We start from the raw sequence: 25,450 nt of genomic DNA, 5'->3' as shown, positions 1-25,450 counted from the left end.
CACAGTGTTATAAATACAACCATGCACAAGGCAGATGCTTTTATGCAGCAAAAAGGTCATTTGGACTTAATTCCTCTGGAATCTCAGGCAAAAAAAAAGAACATCATGCTTAAAATTATACAAAATCAATACCATCAATCTGCATCTTCTTTGGCTGCATAGAGGGTGAAGACATTGAGGTTGTAACTCTGAAATTTGCAGGAAGAGTCTCTGCTGATCCAGCAGCTAAACCTCTTATGTCCTTTGGTCTAAACTTCTTTCTCCACGAAGGTGCTCTCCTAAAGCTCTTATCATCATCCTGTCATATTGACAAACAACATTAGCAGTGCAAAAAGTGTGGGATTGTTACTGACATTAAAAGGATTACTGACAAACTTAAGTAAATGTATCACCACTGAAGAAGGTAATTGTGAGGAAATAAAAAGTAAGTGCATTAAATACTGCATTGCCAAGCAGGGTTTCTTTAAGCACTTAGGTAAATGTAATTTAATTACCCAAGAGCATTTTCCTTCCCCCATTAATATGTCTGCATCTTTCAAGCAATATTCCCACCTCAGAAATATAATGCTACACTTACTAAATACAGTTTAAGTCCCACTTCCAAAAACATCTTTGGTAGAGAAAGTATTTTATCAGTGCAAATATACCCACTGGGCAGCTCCATTTGCCAGCTTCCCATTCAGAACCAGTTCAATCCTTTGAATGCTTTTCTACCTCAGATTTATTCCCTTGTACAATTAGCAGACAAGTGTCTATATTGTCTGGAGAGATCTTCACGATCAAACTGCCCTGTGCCACTAGAACAGAGCAAACATCTGTTCCCTTAAAGCTCTTTTTGCAGTTTGAAATCGCCAAGGAAAATACTTTAGAAAACCATCAATGCTTTGTGATGGCTTATTAAAACCCTGGTAGAGATGCACATGGGAACACAGCTGTCAGGAGCTTCCCCTTCCCCTGTCCTCTTCCTCATCCTTCACCAATGTTTTTGAGACTGGTTTCCTGAGCTGGTTAACCACAGAACAGTTTTGTCACTTTAGCCTTAATCTGGAACACTTTTGCCTACATGTGCTACCACATCAAATCCCATCAGCACCAAAGATGAGGCAGCATGGAGTTAACTAAGGCACTCCTGGGGAAGTAACACCAGCTTGAATCTGTCCACTGAGCAACCTACAAGGTTGAAGATGGAACACTCTCTCCTCCGTGCTGTGGGTGCACAGAAGAGCCTCACGCTTAGAGAGTTTTACACTCATTTCAATGCAGTTTGTACAACAAGATCACAGGCTGCCCAACAGAAATTACTTTGATGTGTAAACACACCTGGTGGTCTTCTGCACCAGCATGAATCAAAATTAACATAAGATTTCTTAAAAACCACTCAAAGCTCTTTGAAATACCTGCTCTTTAGGATTAAGTGCCTTTCTCTATCACAGCTTGTTCATTACAATGCTGGTGACTAATTTTCCCATATTTTAAATAAAGAGAATTCAGCCCAAAGTGCTGCTATTAGACATTAACCACACGAGCTAGAAAACCAAACTTGCAAATCTTCCCAATACTTTCATATTCAAAGTCATCTTACCAAAATACACAAATCCTGCTGTATTTAGAAACCCTCAGAGACAAGGAGTTTCAAGTTCAAGTTTCTGTCACTATTCTGTCAAAAGCTTGAAGAGGTTCAGACTAAATTCTTTTCACTGAGCAGTTCTGATAAAGTTTCAGGACCATAAAATGGGTTAACAACTCGAGTAACTTACTTCATCAAGTCTTCTATCAGTTCCCATAGCAAGGAGGTTATTGAATTCCCTCTCCAGAACAGCACGAGCCTGAAGTTTGTGGTACAAAAGAAATGGAAATTAATCCCATAAGATTAATAATTAGTAACCTATAATAATTTTAAAAACTTAATAGGACCCAAATTGTTTAGTGCTTTCTTATCAGATTAAGAAACATACTTCACACTTGAAAGGTCAGCACTTGAAAAGTTACAATTTAATTTGTAACTTATTAAAAATTTCAGGAAAACTTAACAGTGCTCCTCTATTTGTGATACGAAAGTTCATGACTCTGCCTCAAACTTAATTATTTCAGAGTAAAAACCAGCAAACAACAAAAATTATGAGTTTCACACTACTGTTGTGAAGATGGGCTGTGAAGAAAATATTCAAACAATTTTTTTCTCAAGCAAATTTACCAGTGAGAATTGTTATTAACAACTAGAAAACCATTAGACAGCATGATTTTAAGTTCTTGTCTTGTGTAACAATGGACAACCTTGCATCCATTTTTAACCTTCCTAGGAGGCCTGAAGTGCCTGGTCCTTGGTTACCTGTGTGTTTTGAGTGGGGATCTGCAGCAGGAGAGCTAATGCATTGTAATCAAAGGATTCATCTAAGGCCACAAGTGCGCCGTGGACGCCGCTCTCGAGCAGGTTGTTCGCGTATTCCTTAAGGCCGATGGACACCACCCAGTGGATCATCCTCTCGTTGCTCCACACCAGGACATCTAGGGAGGCAGAAACAACGTGCCAGACTCACTACAACACCTTTTCTCTGAACCAAATCATCCACAATCACGAAGTGGATGATTGAAGTGGAAAGTAAACATATTAGAAGTCTGCTGGAAGACATTTCACACCATAACTTATATATTCCAAGGAGCAATTCTCTAGATGCAAGAGAGTCACCCATTCCATTTGGTAGGTGAAAAACAACCCACCAGCCACAACCCTGGCTTGGCTGCTGCCAGTTAGTTGTGACTCCTGGGAATGATCTCAGGCACAATTTCCAAGTTAACCACCAATATGTATCAATGCTTTGAAAGGAAAGGGAAAGAGCAGGCACAGAACCTTCTAAGGAAGTTTTTAGACTCAGATATCAGAAAATACTTCTGATATTAGGCAGGGAACAAAACTACTATGGGAAATCTTGGAAAACCATTAATTCCCACCCTACTTTCTCTTACTTCTTCTCTCTTGTACAAGAATCATCATGAATCTGGAAGATATAATTACCTAAGTCACTTGGATATATTTTCATCAACCGCTGGGCAATAGAAGTTACCAGCCACAAGCAACAATAAAATTATGCAGATGTAAAGTTATGTCAAAATGGGGGGAAAGAAGAAAATAAGGACACCTCTCTCCCATCATGTCCTTAATTCTCATTCTCCTAAAACACTTAGTTTCAAACTTCAGAGCAGTATGATTTTGGAAAAAGGTCACAATTGTAGCAAAAGTAAGTGATTTAATGATGTATTTTATCATTCAGTGTTCAGGGCCTACACTCAGACACGCCTCGTGCATTTAACACTTGATATTTTATAAATGGTTCCATCCTCTAAAGCCTTTTTCTTTGTTTATGAATCTTTGAGGCTGATCAGTGAAAACATGGCAGAATCAGACTGAGGTGAAGACAATGCACTAACCCTTAATTTCATTCTGGCTTTCTTCTCTTTTCCTTTCCAGTTCTTTTCTATCATAATTCAGTCTTCGGAGGCACATAATTCCACACTGAAAACTGTTCCTGTTTGGACCAGAGGAAAAAAAATCAGAAAAAATATTTAGAGATAATGGAAACACTTAAGTGTGGGTGAGGTCTCCAGCTTCAGCCTCCTTACCTGTGAAAGCTGTCCACCATTTTCAGCTGCCCACGCAGATCTTTTTTAGTCAAGTGATCCAGCATCCGAGCGTCCACCAGACATTCCATGAAGTAGCTGCGGTACTGAGGGAGCCCCAGGCTTGGCAGCCACTCATTGCCAATCCACTCGTGGTTCATGTCACCATAGGCTAATGTCTGGTTTGAAAAAAAAAAAATTAAGGGACAAGCTTATTGAAATGAGAAAAGAAAAGCTGTTTTAGACAGCATAGTTGAAAGAAATTGCTTATTTGATTCTTAGCCTGTTAAGATAAGCAGATCAGAATACTGAATACTATGTGTGTGTTTTCCAAAAAAGTCACCCTCATGGAGAAAAGCTAGTTCAGATATTCACATCAGCAAGTAAAACTGCCTCAATTTATATCAAGAAATAGCATGACAAAATATGCAAGAGCTAATAACATTTTACAGAAAGACTAATCTACATGGTTGGATAGCAAAAGCCATAGAATTTCATTGTGTTGAGATATTGTAAATACACTCTCTCTTGAAAACTGGGGGGGAATATTATTTTTCATGTGACTTTACAAAGAAAAGATATCAGAAAAATAACTTCAGGCCTTTTTATATACAGTTTGCTGCTTTCAGAAACTGATAAAACCCTGCTACCAAAGAACAAGCCATTCTAAATGCTAGTACTTATCCTAAAAGAGACTTTTCTCATTACAGCTTTGAGCTGCAAATCACCAGGCATTTTTTTAGAGAAAACATCTATAAAGATAAGAGCTTGTAATCCCACATGTAATCACTCCTTGGGCAACAAAACCCAGAAACTCCTTTTTTCAAAAGCATACCAATTCAGATTTTTCTGTTAAAACGCAAAACCTTTATTTCTACTCTAAAGGAAGCACCTTCCAGAAAGGAGCAAGGCCACAAGGAAATGCACCTCTCCAAGCCATCAGAAGGTGGAAGAGTGCAAGAGCTCCTTACTCTGCACTTGCTATCACTGACAATCAACAAATGAGTAGCTGAGATGTAGTTAATGGGACTTAAACCAGCTTTAAGCTGGAGGGCAGCCAAAAAAGAAGAGCCCACACTGCCCAAAGACATGGATCATGGGTAAATCCCAAGTTACATTTCTATCCCTGTATAAATACTCAGCTACATCAATGCCTGGGAAGGCAAAACAATCAATCAAGGGGAATTACAGAATTAGTACATAGAAATCTACTTAACCATCCAGGCCCAGAGGTATCTTGTGGCACACCTGGGATGGTGGCTGGGTTGGACAGGGACTTTGTATACAGAGCAGATATTCCTCTTGGAATTCTGGCTTCCTCAGAGAGCCATCCCCCAACAAAACATCAGAATACTTAAATCACATGGATTTCCTAAGTGTACATTGTAGAGAGATAAGGCTGCAGTTTCTCCCTCTCCCAGTCCCCAGGTCACACCCAGAATCATTAAAAGATGCTGGCCTAAAGGATAAACAGATTCTTTCATGCTCTAATGATTGTGACAGTTTACATACAGTCTGTAATATGAGATAAAGTTTCCAACCTGAGCCCAGCTTCCCTCCTCATCTTCCTGTTAGGTGGTTAGGAAAGCAAAAGAACACACACATATTAGTGGTTAAGTTTAGTAAGGAGGTCAAAGTTAATGGCACACTGCAAGACTCTAAATCTACTATGTACTAAAAAAATCTAGATAAACCAAGCATCATGCAATGTAAAAAATTATACACAAGGCACTTATTTTTGTATGAGAAGTTGCAAACCCCATCTACTGATTAAGTTTTCTGTAGAGAAGAAATTTCTGCACCAATAATTCAATTTGTCTATTTGTCAATCAAGTCAGAGCTCCATTTTACAGATTAGAGTTTTGTTTACAATCTTATCAACATTGATTTTTTTCTTCCTCCCTTCTGGGAAAAAAGCTATCAAGATGCAGATTGCAAGGTTAATAGTTAGAAGAAGCAACGATCCAGAATTTTAGTGCATTAATTTGAAGGAAACAAAAAAAAAGAAAAAAATACCAAAAAGTACTTGATTCAAATGTTCAAGAAGTGAAAAAGCACTCTAAGGAAGAGAAGTGGCAACACTGTAAACTAACCGTTTGTTGTGTGGCTGTAAGATTTTCCATCTCTTCATGTGTTACCCAGACATTTCCCGTGGTCTAACATGAGCCCACAGGGAATCAATCCCATCCAGTGAAAGGAAAGCAGTAACAAAGAGGAGAGGTTGCAGAACAGATAAGCAATTGGTACATGTAAGGAGCAGGCATGGGCAAAGCAATGGTCTCTAGGTCAGCTACAGCTACTGACAGTCATGGCATGCAATAAAAACCTACTCACAGGGATCAACTTCCTGCACAAATATTAACAAAACTGAACAGCAGAAACAGCTGACAGGATTTAATTAACGGGTAAACATTCAGCTCTGCTCTAATCTGAAAAATACATTTGTAGCCTAGCACATAACCCCAGGAATAACTTTAGACTGCAGGGCAGACAGACTCATGAGAGAAAATTCCCACTACATGCCTAAATTTACTAGAGAGAGACAGGTGTCTCCTAGATCATGTAGTCTGAATTATTTGGAGTTAATGGCTTTACAGCTACATTAAAAGAGCCTCCAACTATCCTACAAATTTCCGTACACACTTGTAGACTTCATCTGTATTTTAAATTCTCTGGAGGCCAATAACACATTGTCTAAATACTTTGGATTACATGCTTAGACTGAAATAAACTTCTCTATTCCTCAAGAAAGAAAATTGCAGTTATTCCTTTAGCTAATTTCCATGAAAGGAAGGAACAGCCTATATTTAAATAATGTGTTCCTTTCCAGAAATTCTTAATAGAAGTTCAGTTCTAAGCTTACAGTCAAACGTGGGGAAATTTTAGGTGTTTATTGCTGCACAAGTTTCCTTACCGTCCTTGAGGTGGGAGGGGCAGAGGGGCTGGTGAGGGACATGATTTCCTGGATAGCCAGGCGGAGCTTGAGCCTGTGCAGGGGATTGCTGATGCCAATTTCCCGCTGGATTTCCGTGTCAGACAAGGCTGACATGATAGCACCGCTTTTCACATTGGCTCGGCAGGCAGCCACGTACCAGGCTGGCATCCCCACCCACAGCTGCAACACACAAGGAAGTAAACAGGGTATGGAAAACATTCCTGCCTCCAAACACACACATAGACTTTACAAAGTCTGTATGCTGAGGGGGATTTTTATTCATTTGGGGAGGACCACTCACCTCCAGCCACACCACCACAGTGGGCCCATCCCACTGTGCAAAAGGCAAACCTTGTCTTCTGGCTTCCTCCAGCAACTCGTGCCTACAATTACAGAAACAGTCATTAGTTGTAATGGATGTCACAATTCCAGCACTACACTCAGTTTTCTATCTTCTTTCCAATAATTAACTTATTCCCTTCCTAGCCAGCCTTACATGACACACCTCCTCAGGCAGGTACAGCACATGTACAGGGACTATGTGGGAATGAAAGCTGAGCTGGGCAGGAAATCTGAGAGCAGCAGAGATGTGGAACTTGCCTTTCAGAACCCAGTTTCTGAAGTCACCACTGACACTCCCAGCCCAAAGTGAAGATGTCAGGCTTATTTGGCAATCAGATTCTCAGCTGCTCAGTTTTCTGCCTAGCAAAGCTGAACCACAGCAGTCATTTCTCCCCAGCGTGTGCAGATTTGAAACCTGTGGCCACACATGAGCACATCACACACGCCTGTCCATCATGCTGTCAGGGCTGGACACTGGGACAGTGACCATTTCACTGGTGAACATCAGCCTGTCAGAACAGCTGGCACAGCTTCACACAACCAGAGTTGTGTTTGGCAATTCTATCCTGACAGGCTGTGTACTGAAACTCGGCTTTCATCTCCCCTGATGACACCATTTCCTTTGTTGTGCTGAAACAGAAGCGCCTGAAGTTTTATATTGACAATTCAGCTCCCAGAGACAATGGAAGCTCACAAGGTCCCTATAAATAGCTGCCAAAATGTTTAATAAACCAAAGGACAAAAACTAGCACTGTGGGTATAAGCATGCAATGCTGCTTGGATACATCTGGCTAAAAACATGGAGAAAGCCTAAAAAAAAGCATTTTTACACTGCCTTTGAAATCCAGTTATATATGGTTAAATCTCCAGTCACTCTCCTTTGAAAATCTGAAAGAATAACTGCACCTATATTAGACTGATTTTACTGTTCTTTATTCATGCCTGCAAGTGTAGAATTAAGATATGCAGCAATACTACAGAGTCAAGACCCTACATTATGTATTTACCATTTTCCCACTATTTCAATGAAAAAATCTCCTTGCCTTTTAAACTGCCTCACTGGATAGATCTAAGATGATAACAATTTTAGAAGTTATAGGTATTAAAATAGACAAGGCACCTTGAAGAGTGTTACTGACAGACATGGAGCTGTTTGCTACTCCTACAAAATGGAAATGCATCATTCAGCTCTTTATATCTGGGATCCTCATGTTATATTGGTAGGTAACTAAATATTAAAAAGCAATAATGAAGCAATAAATATACTAGCAACTGCTTTATCAATAGATAGCACTTCTCCACCTGCACACCAATAAATTCCTATTGCTCTGGAAGAACCTCCCAGTAATTTATGCTAATTAAATGTGCTTCCCAGGAATGGGAAAGGAGGAGGAAGGAAGGCACTGCCAGACAACTGGTTACAAATAATCATTCTAGGTACCATTTTGAGATCCATCCATTAAGGTGTTCAGCAGTCAGCAGCTGAATTTCACTACCAAAAAAGACTGTAAAAGTGTAGACATATTTGTACATTTCGAAAAGACACATTTCTGAATTTGGAATAAAGGATCAGTTATTTCCCTGTTACTGTGGAACACATTACATTCATTCCACAATTAATTAGCCCTGAACACATTTAGTTCTGCTTCTCTTTGCTGTTTAAAGATTTAAAAATTAGAAAAATAAATTAATAAGATCACATGAAACATTGTTTCATAAGAACAGAATAAAGTGCTTAATACTGTATTTGCCAGAAAGGAATACAAAGTTTCTTCCAAGTACTTTAGCTTCCAAATTGGTGTCTATGCCTTCCTTTTTGGTGGTTGTATTGTGTGGAGTTTAGAGAATATCAGTGCCATTTCTGGTTGTTCTATAAGTCTCATTGGATACTTCATGGTAACTGCGAAACAGTGAAGCCTTTGGAACAGAATACAAGGAATACATCAAAAATGTAAGGAGAGGTTATGATGCCAACTTGAAACTCATGGTGGTAATGTAGGAAGAAAATAATTGCATGATGGAGGAAAACACATAAAAATAAAAACAAAGAAAAAAATACTTATGAGATTACTTTATGCAGAAATTATTCAATGGATCCAGAGAGGAAAGCAACCATGAAGTGGAAAATTAATTGCAGAATTTGTTCATATGCAGTAAGAGATAAAAAACTTGCTTGCACAGGAAATCCTTAACCCCAAGGCTCAAGATGTAGCCCAAGAAGAAAACAGCTCATAGGAAGAATTCAGAAGCAGCTGCTGTTTCATCTGCAAATGATGCATTGATGTTTTCTTCCTATAGCAGAAAACTTCTCTTTTCCCACTATTCCCTTCAAACTCCACCAAGACACTCACTGCATTCCAGTAAAATGTGATCAGATTCCTGAGAGATCACAACTGCCCAGCCAACTGAGTCTCACAGCCAAGCATTATACCAGTTAGAAAATAGGTGCAAAATCCAGAATCTTTGTGAGGAAAAAAACATTGCAGTGGTGTCAGCAGCATTAACAGCTGGTACAAACCTGGCCCTGTGAAGGATGAAAGGGGGCCAGAAGAGTAGCTGGCTACTGGAATAACTCCTAGGTGACAAAACCAAGGGAGAGATGTCTGGAGGCTTAATAAAAAACCTGGCTGAGCTTCTCTTGGAACAGGAGCCCAAACATGCTGCTGCAAGGGGGGCAGAGTCGCTGTTAGACACATTCCAGAGGCATCTCACAGCAGCTGGGGAGGACAAAAGCTGCGGTCACAGGGAGTGGGAAACGATGTCCAAGCTGCAGGTGGTGCCTGATCCAGCAAAGAGTGCACAGGACCCTCCAGAGACTGTGTGAAATACCTGTGCTCAGAAGGGCTCTTGGCAGGAGAGCACACACTCACCCCACAAGGAAAATAAAACAGCCTGGATCACTTGGTCACTGGATTAGGACAGCATGGGATGGATACATGGAGAACTTGTACCCAGAGGGAAATGCTGTATCCCCGACTTCTGGGATGGAACTGACGAGGACTGATTTGGAAGAAGTTCAGAAAACAGTAAACACTGCAGTGTGGGGAAGAGAGTGATAGTGATGAAAGTGACAGAGCTTCAGGGTGTAAAAACTGAGAAGCAACAGCTGTAAAACATGAGATGGAAATAGGCAGAGCTTCAGGGGCAAGTTAATATCCTTATTCTAGGCTGAGTTCAGAGATGTAGTAAGTGCTTTGTGCGTGAGAGTTATCTTAAATTTAGGGTTGCCTTCCTTTTTGATGAATACAGTACTAAGTTGGTGGTGCTGTAGCCAGAAAAGCACAAACACAGTTGTGGCAAACACTGTCACTACCACAGCTCACACAGGAGATGAACACAGCACTATAAACCACTTAGGTTTAGTAAACACCAAACAACACTTTTACAGAAATACATCTACCTTGGAAACACAAATACCTACTATTGCTAAACAACCTTCAAATCCTAGATTACAAAACTAATCTAAGAGGGTTTAATATTTCCACTATAAAAGCTCACACCATGCAAATTAAGACAAGACACCAAACTAGCTTTCACACTGAACTAGGTGATACTGGATTTTTTTCAGCAACACATTTTCATAACATATTCTTTTGAATCTAGTATTTCATGATCAGACTTTCTTGAAGAAAGGATAGAGGTTTTAATATATTGCTAAAAAATCCAAACGAGTTTTACCATACTTGCACAACAATCCTAATGAAAATAAATACAAACTTACCCTGATTTTGCACTACCACATCAAATGGTAAACAAAAGGAAAATAAAATAATGAAAGACAAACATAAAACTAGGATTAAACTGAACTCAAAGGCATACAAAACCAGACAAATAATGTGTACTGTAATTTCATTCTGCAACTATAAATAGGTTTTTGTTAGCAGACACTGAATGTTGCCCTCAGCCTGTTTGTGCACATGCAAGCACAAATCAGAAAGATAAATGAGCAAATAGGGATTAGAGACAGCTATAAATAGAATGAGCTGTCGCTGTTCCAAGCATTCAGGTAGCTGGAATTCTTTTTGCTGAATACAAGGTTTTGTAAGTAAACAGTCAGTCAAAATTTGTTTTAAACCACCACTTTTTCTTTTTGATAAGGAGCAGCTCAAGAAGGCAGCAAAGGATCTTTGATCCCTTGTGATAATATTGCTTCCCATGTTCAGAACACCCCTCAGGATTCTGAACAATTGCATGACAGCATCTAACTTGGGATTTTTCAAATTATAGATCTAGATTGTTTTCATTTCATTGAGTGGTAGAAAACAGAAGGCTTCAGGGAGACCTTAAAGCCCCCTCCAGTAAATAGGCTGTGGAAGAGACAGAGAGGGGCTTTGGAAGAGCTAGGGAAGGCAATTCCAAACGAAAAGTTTTCATTTGTTTAATAGAGACAGCTGCCTTTTAAGCAATCTGCAACATGCAGCCATAAATTATACTTAAAGTAATACCAGCACATTTTTGAAAAGCAGAATGTTTACAAGAAAAGCCATGATTTATCTGCAACTGCACTTCTTGCATTTCTTAAAACAAGACAGTATGGATTGTTTCACTTGAGAATGAAACTTGTGGCTGGTATTGAGAAATACCTATATTGCTCAAAGAACAGACCTTACCACTCCTTAGATATAACCAGGCTAAAACTATTTATTCAATCAAGATGTGGTATGACTTTAAAGCACTGGAGAAAAGGGAAAATACCAGATCATAATAATATATGATTGCCTTCAGAGCAGCAGTCTGAAGAAAAACAGCTGAGCCTTCTGTTATCCAAACAAACCCACATTCCATTCTGACTTTTCAAACCAACACACTGCTGGTTTTCTTTAGCAGCCACCAGGCATTATTCTCATTAGTTAATAGAACTTAGGTACTGCAAGAAATCCCTCGAAAAGGGAAAATTAGCAGCCTTTCTTTTCAACATTTACTGTCTGTCTTCAGAAGGCAAGGAAGGTCTGATCTTCATCAGTTTTTTGACAGCTGAACAGAACAGAAGCAGCAGAAGTTTAAGGTACGTGGCTCAGCATTGGAGGAAAAAATGCAAGGAATGCCTGATCCTACTTATATAAATATGAGTGTTTCCTGTATTCCCATATAAGCATCAAGTCAGGATTTCTACAAGTAGCAATATCTCTTTTTCACCTATGATTAGTCTTTGCTTCATCTGTCCCAAGTCTGGAAACAATAAAGCATGCAAATAGACACTCCAAAGGTAAGCAGTAAACTAAAGATTTTCTGGGACAAAGTAAAAAAATTCTCATGACTAGGGGAAGGTAACTGCATGCAAGGTGCCATAAAAAAATAGTCACAATTGATTTTAAAAAATTGAAGAAAGGAGGACAATATGGTGCAAAGAAAAAGATTTCAACAGACAATCTTAAACAGAAGTGAAAAAATTAGTGAAGAGAGAAGCTGCCAGCAGCAACAACACAAAGGGACAGAGAAAGGAGCCAGCAAATTCATACACAGGAAGGGATGTCTGCACACAGCATCTCGTGTTTCCCTTCTGTCAATTCCTCCACACTCTGGAGGAGCCAGGGACAACTTAGGAAATCTCCCATTTGAATTAAAGGTATTTGGAATTTATTACATTTAATACCTCCCAAAGCAGGTATGAAATATAATAAATTTGGGGGAATTTTGATAAGAGTCCACTTCTGTCTCCAGATTTCTTTATTACAGCAGTCCAATTGTAAGTTTTCAGCTTAAATTCCTTTCAAATTTACCATGACCTATGCTGCTATTAATGTTTTGGACAAATAGTAAAGTAAAAAAACCAAAAAAAACTATGGAAGCTTATAAGCCATAGCACCATATTAGACAAAAATACCCCAAAACCAAAAATAAAACCACAGCATTTTTAAACAAAGCAACACATGACTAACACAGGATTAAAAATATTTGATAACTTACTTTTTCTGCATTTTCCTGTTTTTCTCTGCCTGACCTCCAAGTTTGCTGAGGCCTAATGCATCCTGAGAGGAACCATCTGCTTCTCCCAGACCACCTACAAAAAACCCCAAACTCAAGTCACTCTCAGTTTAATCCTTTGTAATATTACTGATCAGGAAAGGGTAAAACCAAAGCCCCAAGGCCATCTCTCTCACAGTGCGAGAAAAAGCAAACCAACCTTGTCCTAGAGCTTCCTTGCTTCCTTGTCCAGGTCGTCCCTTTTCCTTCTTGCCAAACAGGCGGCCAATGGAGGATTTGATCCCCTTCTTTTTGGGGGCTTTGTGGAGGGAATCTTGGCTGCTGTTACTGCTACTAGGATTACTTGTTTGGCCATCTTGTGAACCTGTTGAACTGTACCAAAAAAAAAAAAAAATACTCATAAAGGAGCTCATGTACAACAAATTCACCAGAGATAAGTTCAGGGCTCTGTGCAAGTTAATTAAGTTCAGTAACTCGCTAATTAATTTAATTTCAGTTAATTTTATGAACTATGAAAAGAAACGTTGATGGCAGAAGTTCCTGGCTGAAAGGGGCTGACCAAGCTCAAAATACTTGAGTGGAATTCATCTCAGATACTTAGGTGCTTTGAAAAGAGTATCTGTCAATCAAAGTTATGGCAAATTTGCAAGTTATTTCTCAATTTATAGCTAAATAAAAACTTAAGAGTCACATTTTTCATATCCCAAGCATGAAGAAAACTTAACGTAGACTTTGAGAACCAAAAGCATTCCCATGAAGCCATTTCTAAGCATTAGCAAAATCTACATTCCTAATGTTTATGTAACAGTCACCCATTTATGTGTTCACACTCCTGACTTTTGAGAAACACTTTAACACTCAGACTAAAATCCTACAGGCTGAACAGCTCTGCAGTTTGGGGTTTTATTCTGATGCCATGGAACACTGAATTCCTGGTAGGTCTGAGTGATTGCCAGCTTACTTACTTCCTAATGTCCCTGATATCTTCGTGGCTCACTGTGTGCAGAGCTCCTTTCTGGACTCTGTCCAGACGCAAGGACCGAGGTGAAGAAGGTGGTGATGTCTCACATTTTATGGTGGTTTTGTCATCTCGTACCTCTTCTCTGGAAGCTGGAGACTGATGGAAAAGGAAGGAAAACTTGAGGGGCAATGCCAAAACATGAAGGCAATATCAACACTACACAAAATAGTGAAAGGAAGAATCTAATTTTAGTGTTAAAGGATCACTCTTGCCCTTACCATTCTGCAGTTGCCTATTTTTTGCTTGATTTCGCTCTGAATTTCTTGTTACCTTCAGTGACAAACTACTAAATTCAGTCTTAGCTAATGAAATGAGAAAGCAGCACTTCTCTTTTATTCATTTATAGGGCTAAGAACTAAAGTAATGTCTTCAGCACCATAAAATGAATATACCTGTCCCCAGTTCAAGCAAGTGCAAAGACAGAAAAACTAAAGAGACCTGTGGAAAGAATTATCAGCAAGATCATTGACTTTATGAAGTCAGTTTCTAGACACCTGTGGCTACAAAAGTTTGAGTAACAGAAAGAATAACTTATTTGTGTGTGCACTGACAGCTTTTAAAATTCAAGACTGATGCATGAAGACTACAAGGCAGTGGTTGCAAACAAAAAGCAGCACAACAGCCCTCCACACCAGCAAAAACAGGCAAACAAACACAAAAACCCACACAACAAACCCACACTTAAGCTAAAATGATAAACCATAATCTTGTTTTGTTACAGAGCTACCCTGCAAATGCTTTATGTTCCTGTTATCCTGGGGACAGGGAGGGAGATGAAGGGGCACACCATGAAATAAACTAAAGATTTTTACCTTTCTACGGTGTTTCCTTAAATCACTAGGCTGACAGATGCATGCAAAGAAAAGAAATTTGGAAAAGCTGTATTTATTGTAAACTGTAGCCAGACTAAGACAACTAGTACAGACAAAACACCTTAGGGAGAATATAAACAACAATTACAACAATGGCACAGAGAGATACTGGGTATGAAGTACTCCTTAAATCACAGATTACTTAAATGTATCCCTGAAGTGAGGAAAAGGAAGCAAAAAATAAACACTTAGAGTTGGTTATCTACCAAAGTACCAGAGATGTTTGAGTGTGTTGGGACTGTTGGCAAATTAGCACAAAATATGTGCAGCAAAAAAAACCCCAAAAAAGTGTGTGGGGGTGCAAGGTGTTGCTTTGACAAGGTGAGACCTGCTTTGAACCTCTAGGTCAGCCACAGGAGCCTTAATAAATCATCTGCACTCATCCCTCCCAGGGATTCCTGCAGCTGCTTCCTACACTGCACAAAAAGCAGCCAAGACTTTAATAATGTCAAAGAGTGTCAACAACAGCCCATTTCTATACAGTAACAGGATTCTGTTCTTCTTGCAGCTTTCCAGTGCTGCAGTGTTTGAGCAGGAAGTCACCACCACTTTTATTTTATCCTCCACCCAACTCTATCCTCACTCCCCAGGGAGTGCTCACCTCTGCCAGTGCACAGAGCAAGAGTTACACAAACAGCTTATTCAGACTGATGCTGACAAAAGTTAAATTTAGATAATTTGTTTAATAGCTCTCATTATTTAAAAAGCCTGCAACCAACAATAAAGTTGGTCCCCTTTGAAGTGGGACAGGGGGGAGGGATATTGTTTCCCTCCCACAAAGGATAACTTTTAATTGTTTTTGATTTAGAATACATGTAAATTTTGCAGCATTAACATGGAAAGTTTTGTTCAATCTGACTGTAGAGTACTACATTAATAAATCATAAGTCCACTGAATCATAGAAGGGATCTTTAAAGATGATCTAGTTCTTCCTCAAGTTCTTGATAAAGCACTGCAGACTCATTTTACCATTACTGGATCTTTCACCCATTAAATTTGATGAGCATAAAAATGAAAATGTTCACCACATGAAATGAACTGCCCACAAGGACTGCTCAAGAGAGCTGTAGGCTGCACCATTCATCATGTTGAAGCTTTTTAATCATGAGGGGCTTTCAACTGACTGAGCTGCATAACCACTGGCATTAAGATAATTTGCCTACGTGATCAAAACCTAATGTAACTCTCTATTCAAACATTGGAAGACACAGCAGAACTCAGGCTAATAATCCATGACAGTTCTTCCTAAAGTTTCTAGAAAGCTCTTGTTCTCTAATTCTTGATTTCAAGCTTTCACAAATCAGTTGCCAGGTACAAAACCCATCAAATACAGCTACAAACACCAGATCAAGTGACTTTGATGCACAATTAGGATCTAAAGTGAACTTAACTACAGTTCACTTTTCTTCAATTGCACTGGATTTCAGACAAGACATTCTCCTGATCTAGTTTTGGGGAAAAGAGCTGCTTAAATTTGTATATGGTTTTCTGCATGAGAAATATTTAGCTTAAGTAATTATTGTGAAATGGTAGAAGATAGAGCACTCCACAATCTGAATTTTGACAGCTTTTTTTTAGAAGACTGCTTGCCCCTGGATATATGGCTAGAGCTGGTATGATGATTTTTATTTTAATACAAAGAAGGAAAAATTATTCCCTTTTATGAAAAAATACTTTTTGGTGTAAGTGCACATTAATTTTAAAAAGCCAGCAAAACTGCTTAGCTAAAATACTTGGTTTTAATTGTCCATTTTATGTAACATTTATGTAAAATAAGAAAGGGAGAAATTTGTATCTTAATTTTACAGATGTGTTTACATGCATAAAGCAGCTCCTAGAAGGATTAACCTTCCTCAGCAGTCACAGGAATGTCAAAACAAGGAAAAGATCTTTCTCTACTCTCTGAACTCCTAAGACTAAACTACTTTATCAACTACAAGGTCTAACTGATATTTCTTTTACCTATTGGGCTCCAATTGCCTAAAACAGGACACTAGCACTCATTAATATTCATACAGCACTGATACCATCCCAATCTTCAAGATTAATATGCAAATCACTTTTTAGCTGAGTGTTTACTGGAATAGTGGACTGCTAAAGATAAAGTTTAAAGCAGATGGGGAAAGTGATTGAAAAGAAAACATTATTTCTTCTAGAAAGAGGAGTCTGAGGAAAGACCATAACAACAGAAGGAATAAATACTTAGGCATGAGATGTTGACCAAATAATAGACTTGAGCTCTGACCGTTTTTCCTAATCATTATGTATCTTACACTTTTTATAGAAGTTGAAAGGAAGCAGTAGAAAAACCTAGAGAAAGGAAAAATACAGCCGAGTAAGCAGGAGAGGAAGGGGCAACCGAAGAACCCCTTTCCTAGAGAACAGGAACGCGCTTGCAGGCAGACAGCAGGCCGTGGCTACCCACCAGAGTCATGATGCCCAGCCTGTCCACCTCCCTGGCGGGGCTGTGCGGGACGCGGCGGGGCGTGGAGCGGCCGCTGCCGGGCGGGGAGGAGCCGGCCAGGGCCCCGCCGAGCGCGGGGCCGATGGAGCCCAGCGAGCGGAAGCGGCCGTGCGCCTCCAGGCTGCCGCTGCCCACGCGGCTCTCGATCTCCTCCGCACGCTGCTCCGTGTTCTCCTTCTCCTCCTGGATCAGTCTGAGGGAAAAAGAGCCTCACAGGAACGTGGCGCTCCAACAAGGACCGCGCAAACAGAAGCGGTGTTTAGCAGAAAAACGTGGGGAAATTACCATTTTCCAGCATATTTTTATCAAAACCTCCACAGCACAGAGGCCATACCTGATCTCTTTGTTGATTGCATCCAACTGCTCCTGCAGCATGATGGCCAAAGTCTGAGCGTCGGCCTGACCACTTGGTGACAGCAGATCAACTGAGCTGAAAATGGTCTCCCTGTCGTCCTCCATGTCAGACACATCCACGTCACTCTCAAATGCTTGTGCCACGTTTGCCAACACACTGGCTTGCTGGGCCCGCTCCCAATCCTGCTCATTGAGGGTCTGAACCTACAAGAATCCATTAAAGAAATAAATCCAAGCTCAAATGAAAAAAACATGACATCCCTACTGCTTATTAAGATGTTTAAAAGAATATATGTAAGTCCACTTACATGCTAAACACATCCAAGACAGCAGTGCTCAGAGAAATGAAAAAAAAAAAAAGCTATAATGTAGGAAACTAAATTTAATTTAACTGCAAGATGCAGAACATGCTTTTAATTGCAGTAGAATTCTGCTATCAATTCCATGGGAACTATGATATCTGTTTTATGTAATGAGTACTCATGTGTCCTGAAAGGAAATGGAAATTGCTTTCAGAACAGTAATGTATTAGATTAGAGTATACAGACACTAAAGTAGAACTGCTTCAAATTGTACTTTACAGGCTTATCAAAATTAAAAAACAAAACTTAAAAAAAAAACCCAAAAAAACCCAAAAAAAACCAAAACAAAACAAAATAGGAGCTCCAAACCATAATCCTGCAGCTATTTGCTAACACTTAAAAGGACCAGCAGCTGTTCATGAGTCGGTAACACAGGATCTGTAAAACTCAGGAGTTTATTGCCAGGTCTTCCCAATCCTAAAACCTCCTTGCGCCAGGATTAGCCTCATGCACTGGATAAATCTGTGTTGTTATTTGTATTTTCTGTCCTTACCTTCGAAGGCTCGTCCCTGAGAGCAGCCAGACGCCCCTTCTGGGGCCGCCTCAGCACGGAGGACGTGCCATAGGAGTCTGTGTGACTGTCCCCCACAGAGGAGGGTGGCACAGGGAACCTGAAATCCGCTCTGCTGCAACACAAAACAAACATTTCATCTTTACAAACGGAGAAAGAAACAAATAAAAAAAAAGCCAGCCAAAGGATTTTTCTTGTCCCACCACTGCCAGTTGTTTTTAAGCAGTATAAAAATTGTTTTATATGCTCTATAAAATGGAATTTATCGCTATGACTGAAATATTTTCATTTAGAATATACAAGATTGTATTTAGCATAGCGACCTTAAAGAAAATAGGAAAAAACCAAACTACTGCTGGTACCTATGATGAAGTGATGTGGCTCTGAGCCTCACTTGGTCGTTTTCAGCCCTTAATGCATCAACATTTAATACAAGTTGATCCTGGAAAAATAAATGGAAAAAAATATATAATATGCTTTAAAAAAAAATTAGTGTCAAATACAAATTTATAAACTCCCATTGAAGTTTTTTATCTCATTTCTCTGAAAGAACAGATTGAAAAGAACAGATTTTAACATATAGCCTTCACCTATTTAAACATTGGTTTTGCTACACACAATACAGCACTGTCACAAAAGGGCATCCCAGAATAATTCTGCTGCCTCTCTTCCCTGACTCCAGTAATGACAAAATATATTTTAAAAGCAGCTATGAGTTCACATGCTACTAAGTTTATTATAATAAAATGATGACAAGAAACAAGAAGATTTGCTCAAGCTTTCTGTACAAAAGGATCTAAAAGCATTCACTTTTAACTTGGACATTTTTACACGCTCTAGAAACTCAGAATTTAACAGCAGAGAAATACAATGAATGAGAAAACAACAAAAGCGTAAATAAAAGAAGAAGTGGCTGATAATGAACATCTGTAAGGAGGGACCTTGTCATTTCCAGGACAAGCAGAACATCAGGCACCTTAGCTATTGCTAAGGAGTAGCCAAGTCTAATAAATATTTCTCCCTCTGCTCCCCAGTTCTTAAAACTTATAAAAAAACCTGTTAGTAGTTGCACAAGCATTTTGTGATATTTAATGCTTTGAGAAAATCTTAAGGAAAAATACCCAACATTAAAAGTATTTCTCATTTGGTTTTGCTGTTCAAAGTCATATGTACAACTGTATAAAAATTCTACACAATCTCCAAACTTTGGCCAATTGCCAATATATCCAGGCACTTCACATATTCAAACATGTGTTAAGTCCTGGACTAAAATGTTATATATCACCTATAAAATCCCCCTAAAACTGTGGCACACAATACCATAAAATAAGCAATAACAACTCCTTTCTCTTAAACAGAGCAGGAAATGTTAAGTTTTATGAGGAATTAAAATCTGATCTTGCTATGAAGCAAGGCAACAATTAAGTTCAAAGACAATATTTCAGAAATGCAGAGTCTACCTTTTCATGCTGAAGTTCTTCTATTTGTTTTTTTGCATTTTCAATTTCTCGAAGAAGTGAATTCTGAAATTAAAGGCATCACAAATTAAGGCACTCATAAGCTTTACACTTACAAACCATAACCATGATGTGTATCACAAAAAATGCAGTCCACATTACACAAATGCATCTTAAATTACACAACCTTGATTGCTTCCATCATTTCACTTTGATTATAGTTGAAGGTTTATCCTTCCAGGTGTACAGCCTTCTAAATAATGGATTTAGTAATAGTACTGGTGCCATAAATCTTTAATAGCAATAGCAGCCTTTTAAAGCTCCATTTCACAGTCTAACTTGTAAAAAAAGGGAATAATTATGGAATAATTCAAAGTAATTCAAGAAAAATCACATGATCAGAACGAAATCTTAATGTTACCTGAATGTTTCTTCCCAACTTAGCATAAAAGAATGAGCTGGAAGCCTCAACAAGAACACTTTTCTAGAAGCTGTTAACTACAGTAAAGCACAAGTAGATTTTCCTCATTATTTGCAAATGTAGTTATGGTTTGGAAGATAAGAGGGAGCCAGGGTCAACCCCGAGACATCACCTATTATTCAAGCATTATGCATGAATGCAAGAGGAAGCAAACATTCAGCACAAGTCTGGAAACACCATTTGAGTTCCAAAGCATTTTATTGCCATGACTGTAAAACCAAAGACGCTCAGCTTTTCCTGAAACATTTTCCCAGATTGTCATTTCACCTTCTAGTAAAAGAAACCAAATATATTTTAATCCAAGACCAAGCAACTCAAAGTCAGCACAAGCAAAGCGCCACTTTAGAAGCCATTGCTTTGGTGGATGAAGAATAAGGGATCTAACTTCAAGCTGTGCATGGAAGAATAATCCACAAGGATCTAGATCCAAAAGCAGAAGAGAAGGAGTGAAAAATGTGTCAGAAGAGATTAACTGAGTGCAGGAGAAAGGTCCAAGATGTGCACTGACAGTGCAGGAAAAGCCCATTTACATGCATATAACGTGTCCCAAAATGAGCTACCTGAGAAGAAAAGCAAATTGCAGGAATCCCACAATGACTCAGGGGAACTGGTACAGCCAAAAGCAGTGGGAAACAAAGGAAACTGTACTGGAAAGGTCAAAGTTCCAATGCTTTAGGCTTCCTGTATTACACTGGATGAGCCTATTTATGCAATCTGCACCAGTCATATAAAAAAGGATAAAGCTTCTTAAAAGCTGCCTTCTCAACACCGCAGTGCAGTGCCCAGGGACAACCTCAACAATTATTTTTAAGAGGACATTTTCAAAATCCACACTAAAAAAGAGCCCTAACAGCAACTACTTATTAATAAAGGTTTTGTGTTTATTTGCTGAAGTTACAGACACATTGCAAAAGGCACAAGTCATTACAGAATTACACATTCATTACTGGAATGTGACTTGTTACCTTGTCTTCCAGGGCAGCCATCCTCTCCTTGAGATGAAGCTGGAGCCTTTCATTGGATTCAGACAGAAGCTTATCAACAGTTTCTGACAAACGTTTATTATGCTCTTCATTCATCTTCTCTCTCTGTCTAGCCTGAGATACAAAGAAGCTGCTGAAAAACCTTCAGATTTGCAATATATCTAATTTCCAGGTTATGAAGGCAGCAAGCTTGCTTTAATCCAAATGCATTTTTTTTAACAGCAATGTTTTTTCCCCAGAGGAACACTGCATGTGCCTCCAGGGCTCTGTAAAGGGAATCTAAGGGACACTTCAGTCTTTAATAAGTGATCCAAGGTCTGAAGTTTAAAAATCCAAGCCTACATTTGAAAAAAATTGAAAAAGGCACAATTCAGAATGGATTCTATTATCTGTAACCCAGGAACCAATTTTTCCACAGTCATTTAATTCAGCAAGTTCCTTCAAACTTTTATTGGAGACTTTCAGCACATTTTCCTTGAGATTTAAGGTTAGCCACAGTACAGTGACTCACTATCAGCCAGCCTAAACTCTAGCTTTATTTTAAAGCTGAGAAACAAAGAGGACTAGGTTCATGCTTTCAGGTTTTTATCTTTGTCAAAATGATGTGCAGTACCCTTTGCAGTTCTTGATTCTTCTCTTCCAGCTGTGCCTCCATCTGTCTCAGCCGCTCCTCAATATTGCCATGTCTCTCCTCAGCCTGTCAATTTGAGAGCAAAATTAGAATTTGGGTGGGACTTTTAAGGCTCCAAAAGCACAGAAACACTGAGGCACAGGAATATTTCTAACATGCTTTGCACAACTGCCATTTATGATAAAGGACAATGCAGAACAGATGCTTTTCTATCACCAAAAGGACCTTGCAAGAGTTCAGATGGGAAGTGGCAAAATGATGAAACCTCTCACCCCTAAGTCCCATCATGAATCAACTACTACTATTTGCAAACAAGCTTGCAACAGCAAAGTTCATTCATATCCCCAAGAAAGAAAACAAAAAAATAAATAAAAAGTAAAGACTGAGTGCATTTTCAGCTTCTCCTCACTAGCCTGGACGATGGGACCCTTTGTTAGTAATCATGGCAAAGCAGAAAGCAGCAAGCAGAGACAAGGACTAAGATACAAATTCTACCTTCCTAAGCTTGGTGGCAAGTTCCAAAACTTTAGCATCTTTAGCAGCAGAGCTCCCAGGAGACAAAAGGTCAGACTACAGAGCCAGTTAGGGACAGGAAAGATAACAGGGGAAAAAATGAAACTAAGGCTTTGAAAGAAAACATGCACACACACTTGAAAAGGCTCATTTGTAGTTAACTAAATATAATGATTCAGATTTCATTACTCCATGTGCAGCCCTCTAAAAATCTTGATATTTGGTAGTACCACAACTTCTCTCACTCCACGCTGGCTTCACTTAGCAGTGGAAGAAATTTAGGTTCAGAAACAGTTCATGTTTAGAAGACTTTATGCCTATTTTTGAATAATTTTAATAAAAAGTACCAAAATAATAATTCAGGGAGATATTTTTATGATGTAGAAGTGTTAACAGAAAACCCACTTGAGTTCCAAAGAGCCAAAACTTGAAAAAAAGAGATTGAAAATAAAAAAAAAGAAAGAGTAAATCAGAGTGTTTTCTGAGAGATGAATGGGAAAAAAAAAGGTATAAAAAAATAAATATTTTCTGTAGGAAATAAATATTTTCTGAATGATTTGTGGGAAAACTGGAAACCCAATGTAACCAAACCAACACTAGGATCAGATTTCCTGCAGTGGGACTCCAATGGAGGGAGTCTGGAGGACACTGTGCCACCACTCACCTTTGTAAGTGCTGCCACTCTCTGTGCCAGCTCAGCTTCCACCTCTGGCAAAGTCTCAGCTTTTCTCAGGGTCTGCTGCAGCTTTTGCTCAGCCAGTTCCAGTCGCTCTTGCAGCTGCCTGTTCTTATCTTCGCTCTGCACAGGGTTATGGCCAGCAAGTGTTGAGAGTTAAAGAAGTGATTAGTTAGAAAGAGTTGGCTAAACAACCATTTCTGGCTTATGAAGTTGGGCTATTTCATGTTCAATTCTCAAACTTCCTCTCTCACTAAAGCAATAGCCTGTAAAAACCACTACACACTATGCAAAATCGTAAAAAGTTTAGCTCAGAATGAGTAATTTTCACCCACAAAAGTAAGGTTTACACATACAGTAACTTAAAAATCCACAATTAATAGGGACAACAGCCCTGCTGCCCCAAGATAAAGTGCACTACATTTCTCAAAACCATTTCCCCTTCCCAGTAAAGCTGCCTCATCTTTATTCCCAGGGTAAAAATCTCTGCAATGTAGGACTCCAGCTCCTGAAAAACAATCACTAATAACAGCACATTACAGCTGATATTTATCTCCCTAAAAGCAAAGTGCTTCAGCACAGCATGAACATTAATTATCTCCATTAGCTTTATGCTGAGCAAAATGTACTTCATCTCATTTGAAACCACAACCTGTCGGTGCATGGAGTCTTTAGTGGCAATTTCATTTTCAAGTTTATCATTGAGGTCGTGCACGGATGTAGCTTCACGTTGTGCAGCGAGGTAGCGTTTCTCCAGAGTGGTGATTCTCTCCTCCATGTCCTCCTTCTGGGCCAGGGTCTGGGCAAGACACACAACAGAAGTCAGAATCTGAGAGATAATTTAAAATAAAATAATTTCAAAATTTTTTTTTTAATCAGGTTATTTTTCTCAGAAAAAAAATGAAGTGGAAAGAAATGGCTTTTTAAAACAGTTAAAACCCACTGGTCTTTATTACCTTACACCACAGATCCGCTACTTTCCTTTCCAATGGTACACACAGAGCAAATCTTGACTTGCTGGGGATGGTCAGAGAGTGTCCTGGGATTTAACTAAGATCCCTTTCTATTCTAATAAGGATATGTGGAAACCTGGAGATTAGGGATTCAGCAGTGACAGGAACTGTCAACCACACCGCTGAAATTAAAGGGGTTCCTCAACCAAGTGCATCATTTAAAAAAGGAAGCAAGAGTAATAAGCTAAGCATGAATGATAAGATCAAGCATCTCTTCCAGAACCTGCTGAAGTTGGCAATGCTAAATCTATTAATGAAATATCTAGATAGGTTTGTCCACTTAAAAAAAAAAAAAATCTGTCTTCAGGATAATGGGACCCTTTGGTCTTTTAAACAAAAACCAGACACCTATCATGTCCTAAAAAACATTTTCTTCTCACCTATCAAACCAAAGACTTCCAAAAACATAAAGGTTCAACTGAGCATCAGTGAGACTAAAATTTTATAAAGATGGCATTTTGACTCTCCAAATCCTGACAGTTCCTTCCTCACCTCTCGTACATCCCTCTGTAACTTTGTGTTCATTTCTTCAGATTTTATTAAGTCTTTCCTTGCTGTATCTAGATCTTCTTCCAGCTCTGTTACTCTGCTGGACAAAGCAGTGAGGCGTTCTTTCATTTGTGTCTGCTCTTTGTTTTGCTTATCTATGATGTCTTGGAGTTCAATCACTTTAGCAAGGTTTTCATCATGGCATAATGAACCATCAGAGGATCTCTATCAAACAGGAAAAAAAAGTGTATCAGCATGATGCAAATTAGATTGAAAAACAAATTGTTACTTACCTGTAAACATCCCTCCTCAAAGATAATTTTATCATTGAACAGACTGCAAAAGCTGACATTTCAATAACAATGACTTTTGAAATAGATGATCATTCAAAAATGTTTTATTATGGTTTAAAATTAAAATGTTATAGTTAATGATTAAAACCCATATGTCTGCTAAGCAAAGTAAATACTGTACCTTCCCATTTGTAGTTGGTGTATTTTCTTGTTCATGATTTATATCCAGCATCCCATCTGGAAGTGTTTTCTTCTGATTATTTTGCTCTTTCAGAATCATTAACTGAAAGAAAAGTTTACAGACACATGTTTCAAGCCAATTCCTTTTCCACTAATAATATAAGGAACAGCTGCAAAAGCAAAGGACCAAAACAACAATTACTGATTCTACTGCCAGGTATGTATTAAAAAAATCTGGCACAGGCACTCAAATACCTTATGCCACTGCAAACCCTTATTTTAAAGGCACAGGGACTCTTTTTGTTGGTTGGATTTGGGTTTTTTGGGGGGCA

General features: G+C 38.9%; 1 protein-coding gene across 7 annotated transcripts in view; it reads right to left on the bottom strand.

Moving 5' to 3' along the window:
* PPFIA1 (PTPRF interacting protein alpha 1) overlaps positions 1 to 25,450 on the bottom strand; it is a 52,921-nt gene that overhangs the window by 4,604 nt on the left and 22,867 nt on the right. For 2 of the 7 annotated variants that reach the window (XM_039724992.1, XM_039724995.1), the window contains exons 6-28: positions 25,120 to 25,221; positions 24,649 to 24,870; positions 23,796 to 23,942; positions 23,132 to 23,266; positions 21,937 to 22,020; positions 21,306 to 21,437; positions 19,863 to 19,925; positions 18,765 to 18,844; positions 18,385 to 18,517; positions 17,510 to 17,733; positions 17,137 to 17,368; positions 13,783 to 13,934; positions 13,017 to 13,189; positions 12,800 to 12,893; positions 6,852 to 6,933; positions 6,530 to 6,730; positions 5,709 to 5,771; positions 5,157 to 5,183; positions 3,619 to 3,794; positions 3,427 to 3,524; positions 2,330 to 2,505; positions 1,758 to 1,826; positions 133 to 298 (exon numbers count right to left, since the gene is read on the bottom strand). In XM_039724992.1, coding sequence (XP_039580926.1) covers positions 133 to 298; positions 1,758 to 1,826; positions 2,330 to 2,505; positions 3,427 to 3,524; positions 3,619 to 3,794; positions 5,157 to 5,183; positions 5,709 to 5,771; positions 6,530 to 6,730; positions 6,852 to 6,933; positions 12,800 to 12,893; positions 13,017 to 13,189; positions 13,783 to 13,934; positions 17,137 to 17,368; positions 17,510 to 17,733; positions 18,385 to 18,517; positions 18,765 to 18,844; positions 19,863 to 19,925; positions 21,306 to 21,437; positions 21,937 to 22,020; positions 23,132 to 23,266; positions 23,796 to 23,942; positions 24,649 to 24,870; positions 25,120 to 25,221 — 3,031 coding nt within the window. Of the gene's footprint in view, positions 1 to 132; positions 299 to 1,757; positions 1,827 to 2,329; positions 2,506 to 3,426; positions 3,525 to 3,618; positions 3,795 to 5,156; positions 5,184 to 5,708; positions 5,772 to 6,529; positions 6,731 to 6,851; positions 6,934 to 12,799; positions 12,894 to 13,016; positions 13,190 to 13,782; positions 13,935 to 14,650; positions 14,681 to 17,136; positions 17,369 to 17,509; positions 17,734 to 18,384; positions 18,518 to 18,764; positions 18,845 to 19,862; positions 19,926 to 21,305; positions 21,438 to 21,936; positions 22,021 to 23,131; positions 23,267 to 23,795; positions 23,943 to 24,648; positions 24,871 to 25,119; positions 25,222 to 25,450 lie in introns of all 7 variants that reach the window. The other 5 variants (XM_039724996.1, XM_039724997.1, XM_039724998.1 and 2 more) reach the window with 4 other exon arrangements.

This window comes from Passer montanus, unplaced genomic scaffold (genome assembly GCF_014805655.1).
Source record: "Passer montanus isolate IOZ18808 unplaced genomic scaffold, ASM1480565v1 scaffold54, whole genome shotgun sequence".
In the NCBI taxonomy this organism is placed as follows: Eukaryota; Metazoa; Chordata; class Aves; order Passeriformes; family Passeridae; genus Passer; species Passer montanus.
The sequence above is the reverse complement of the archived record's forward strand: the minus strand, read 5'-3'. Positions and strand labels throughout refer to the sequence as shown.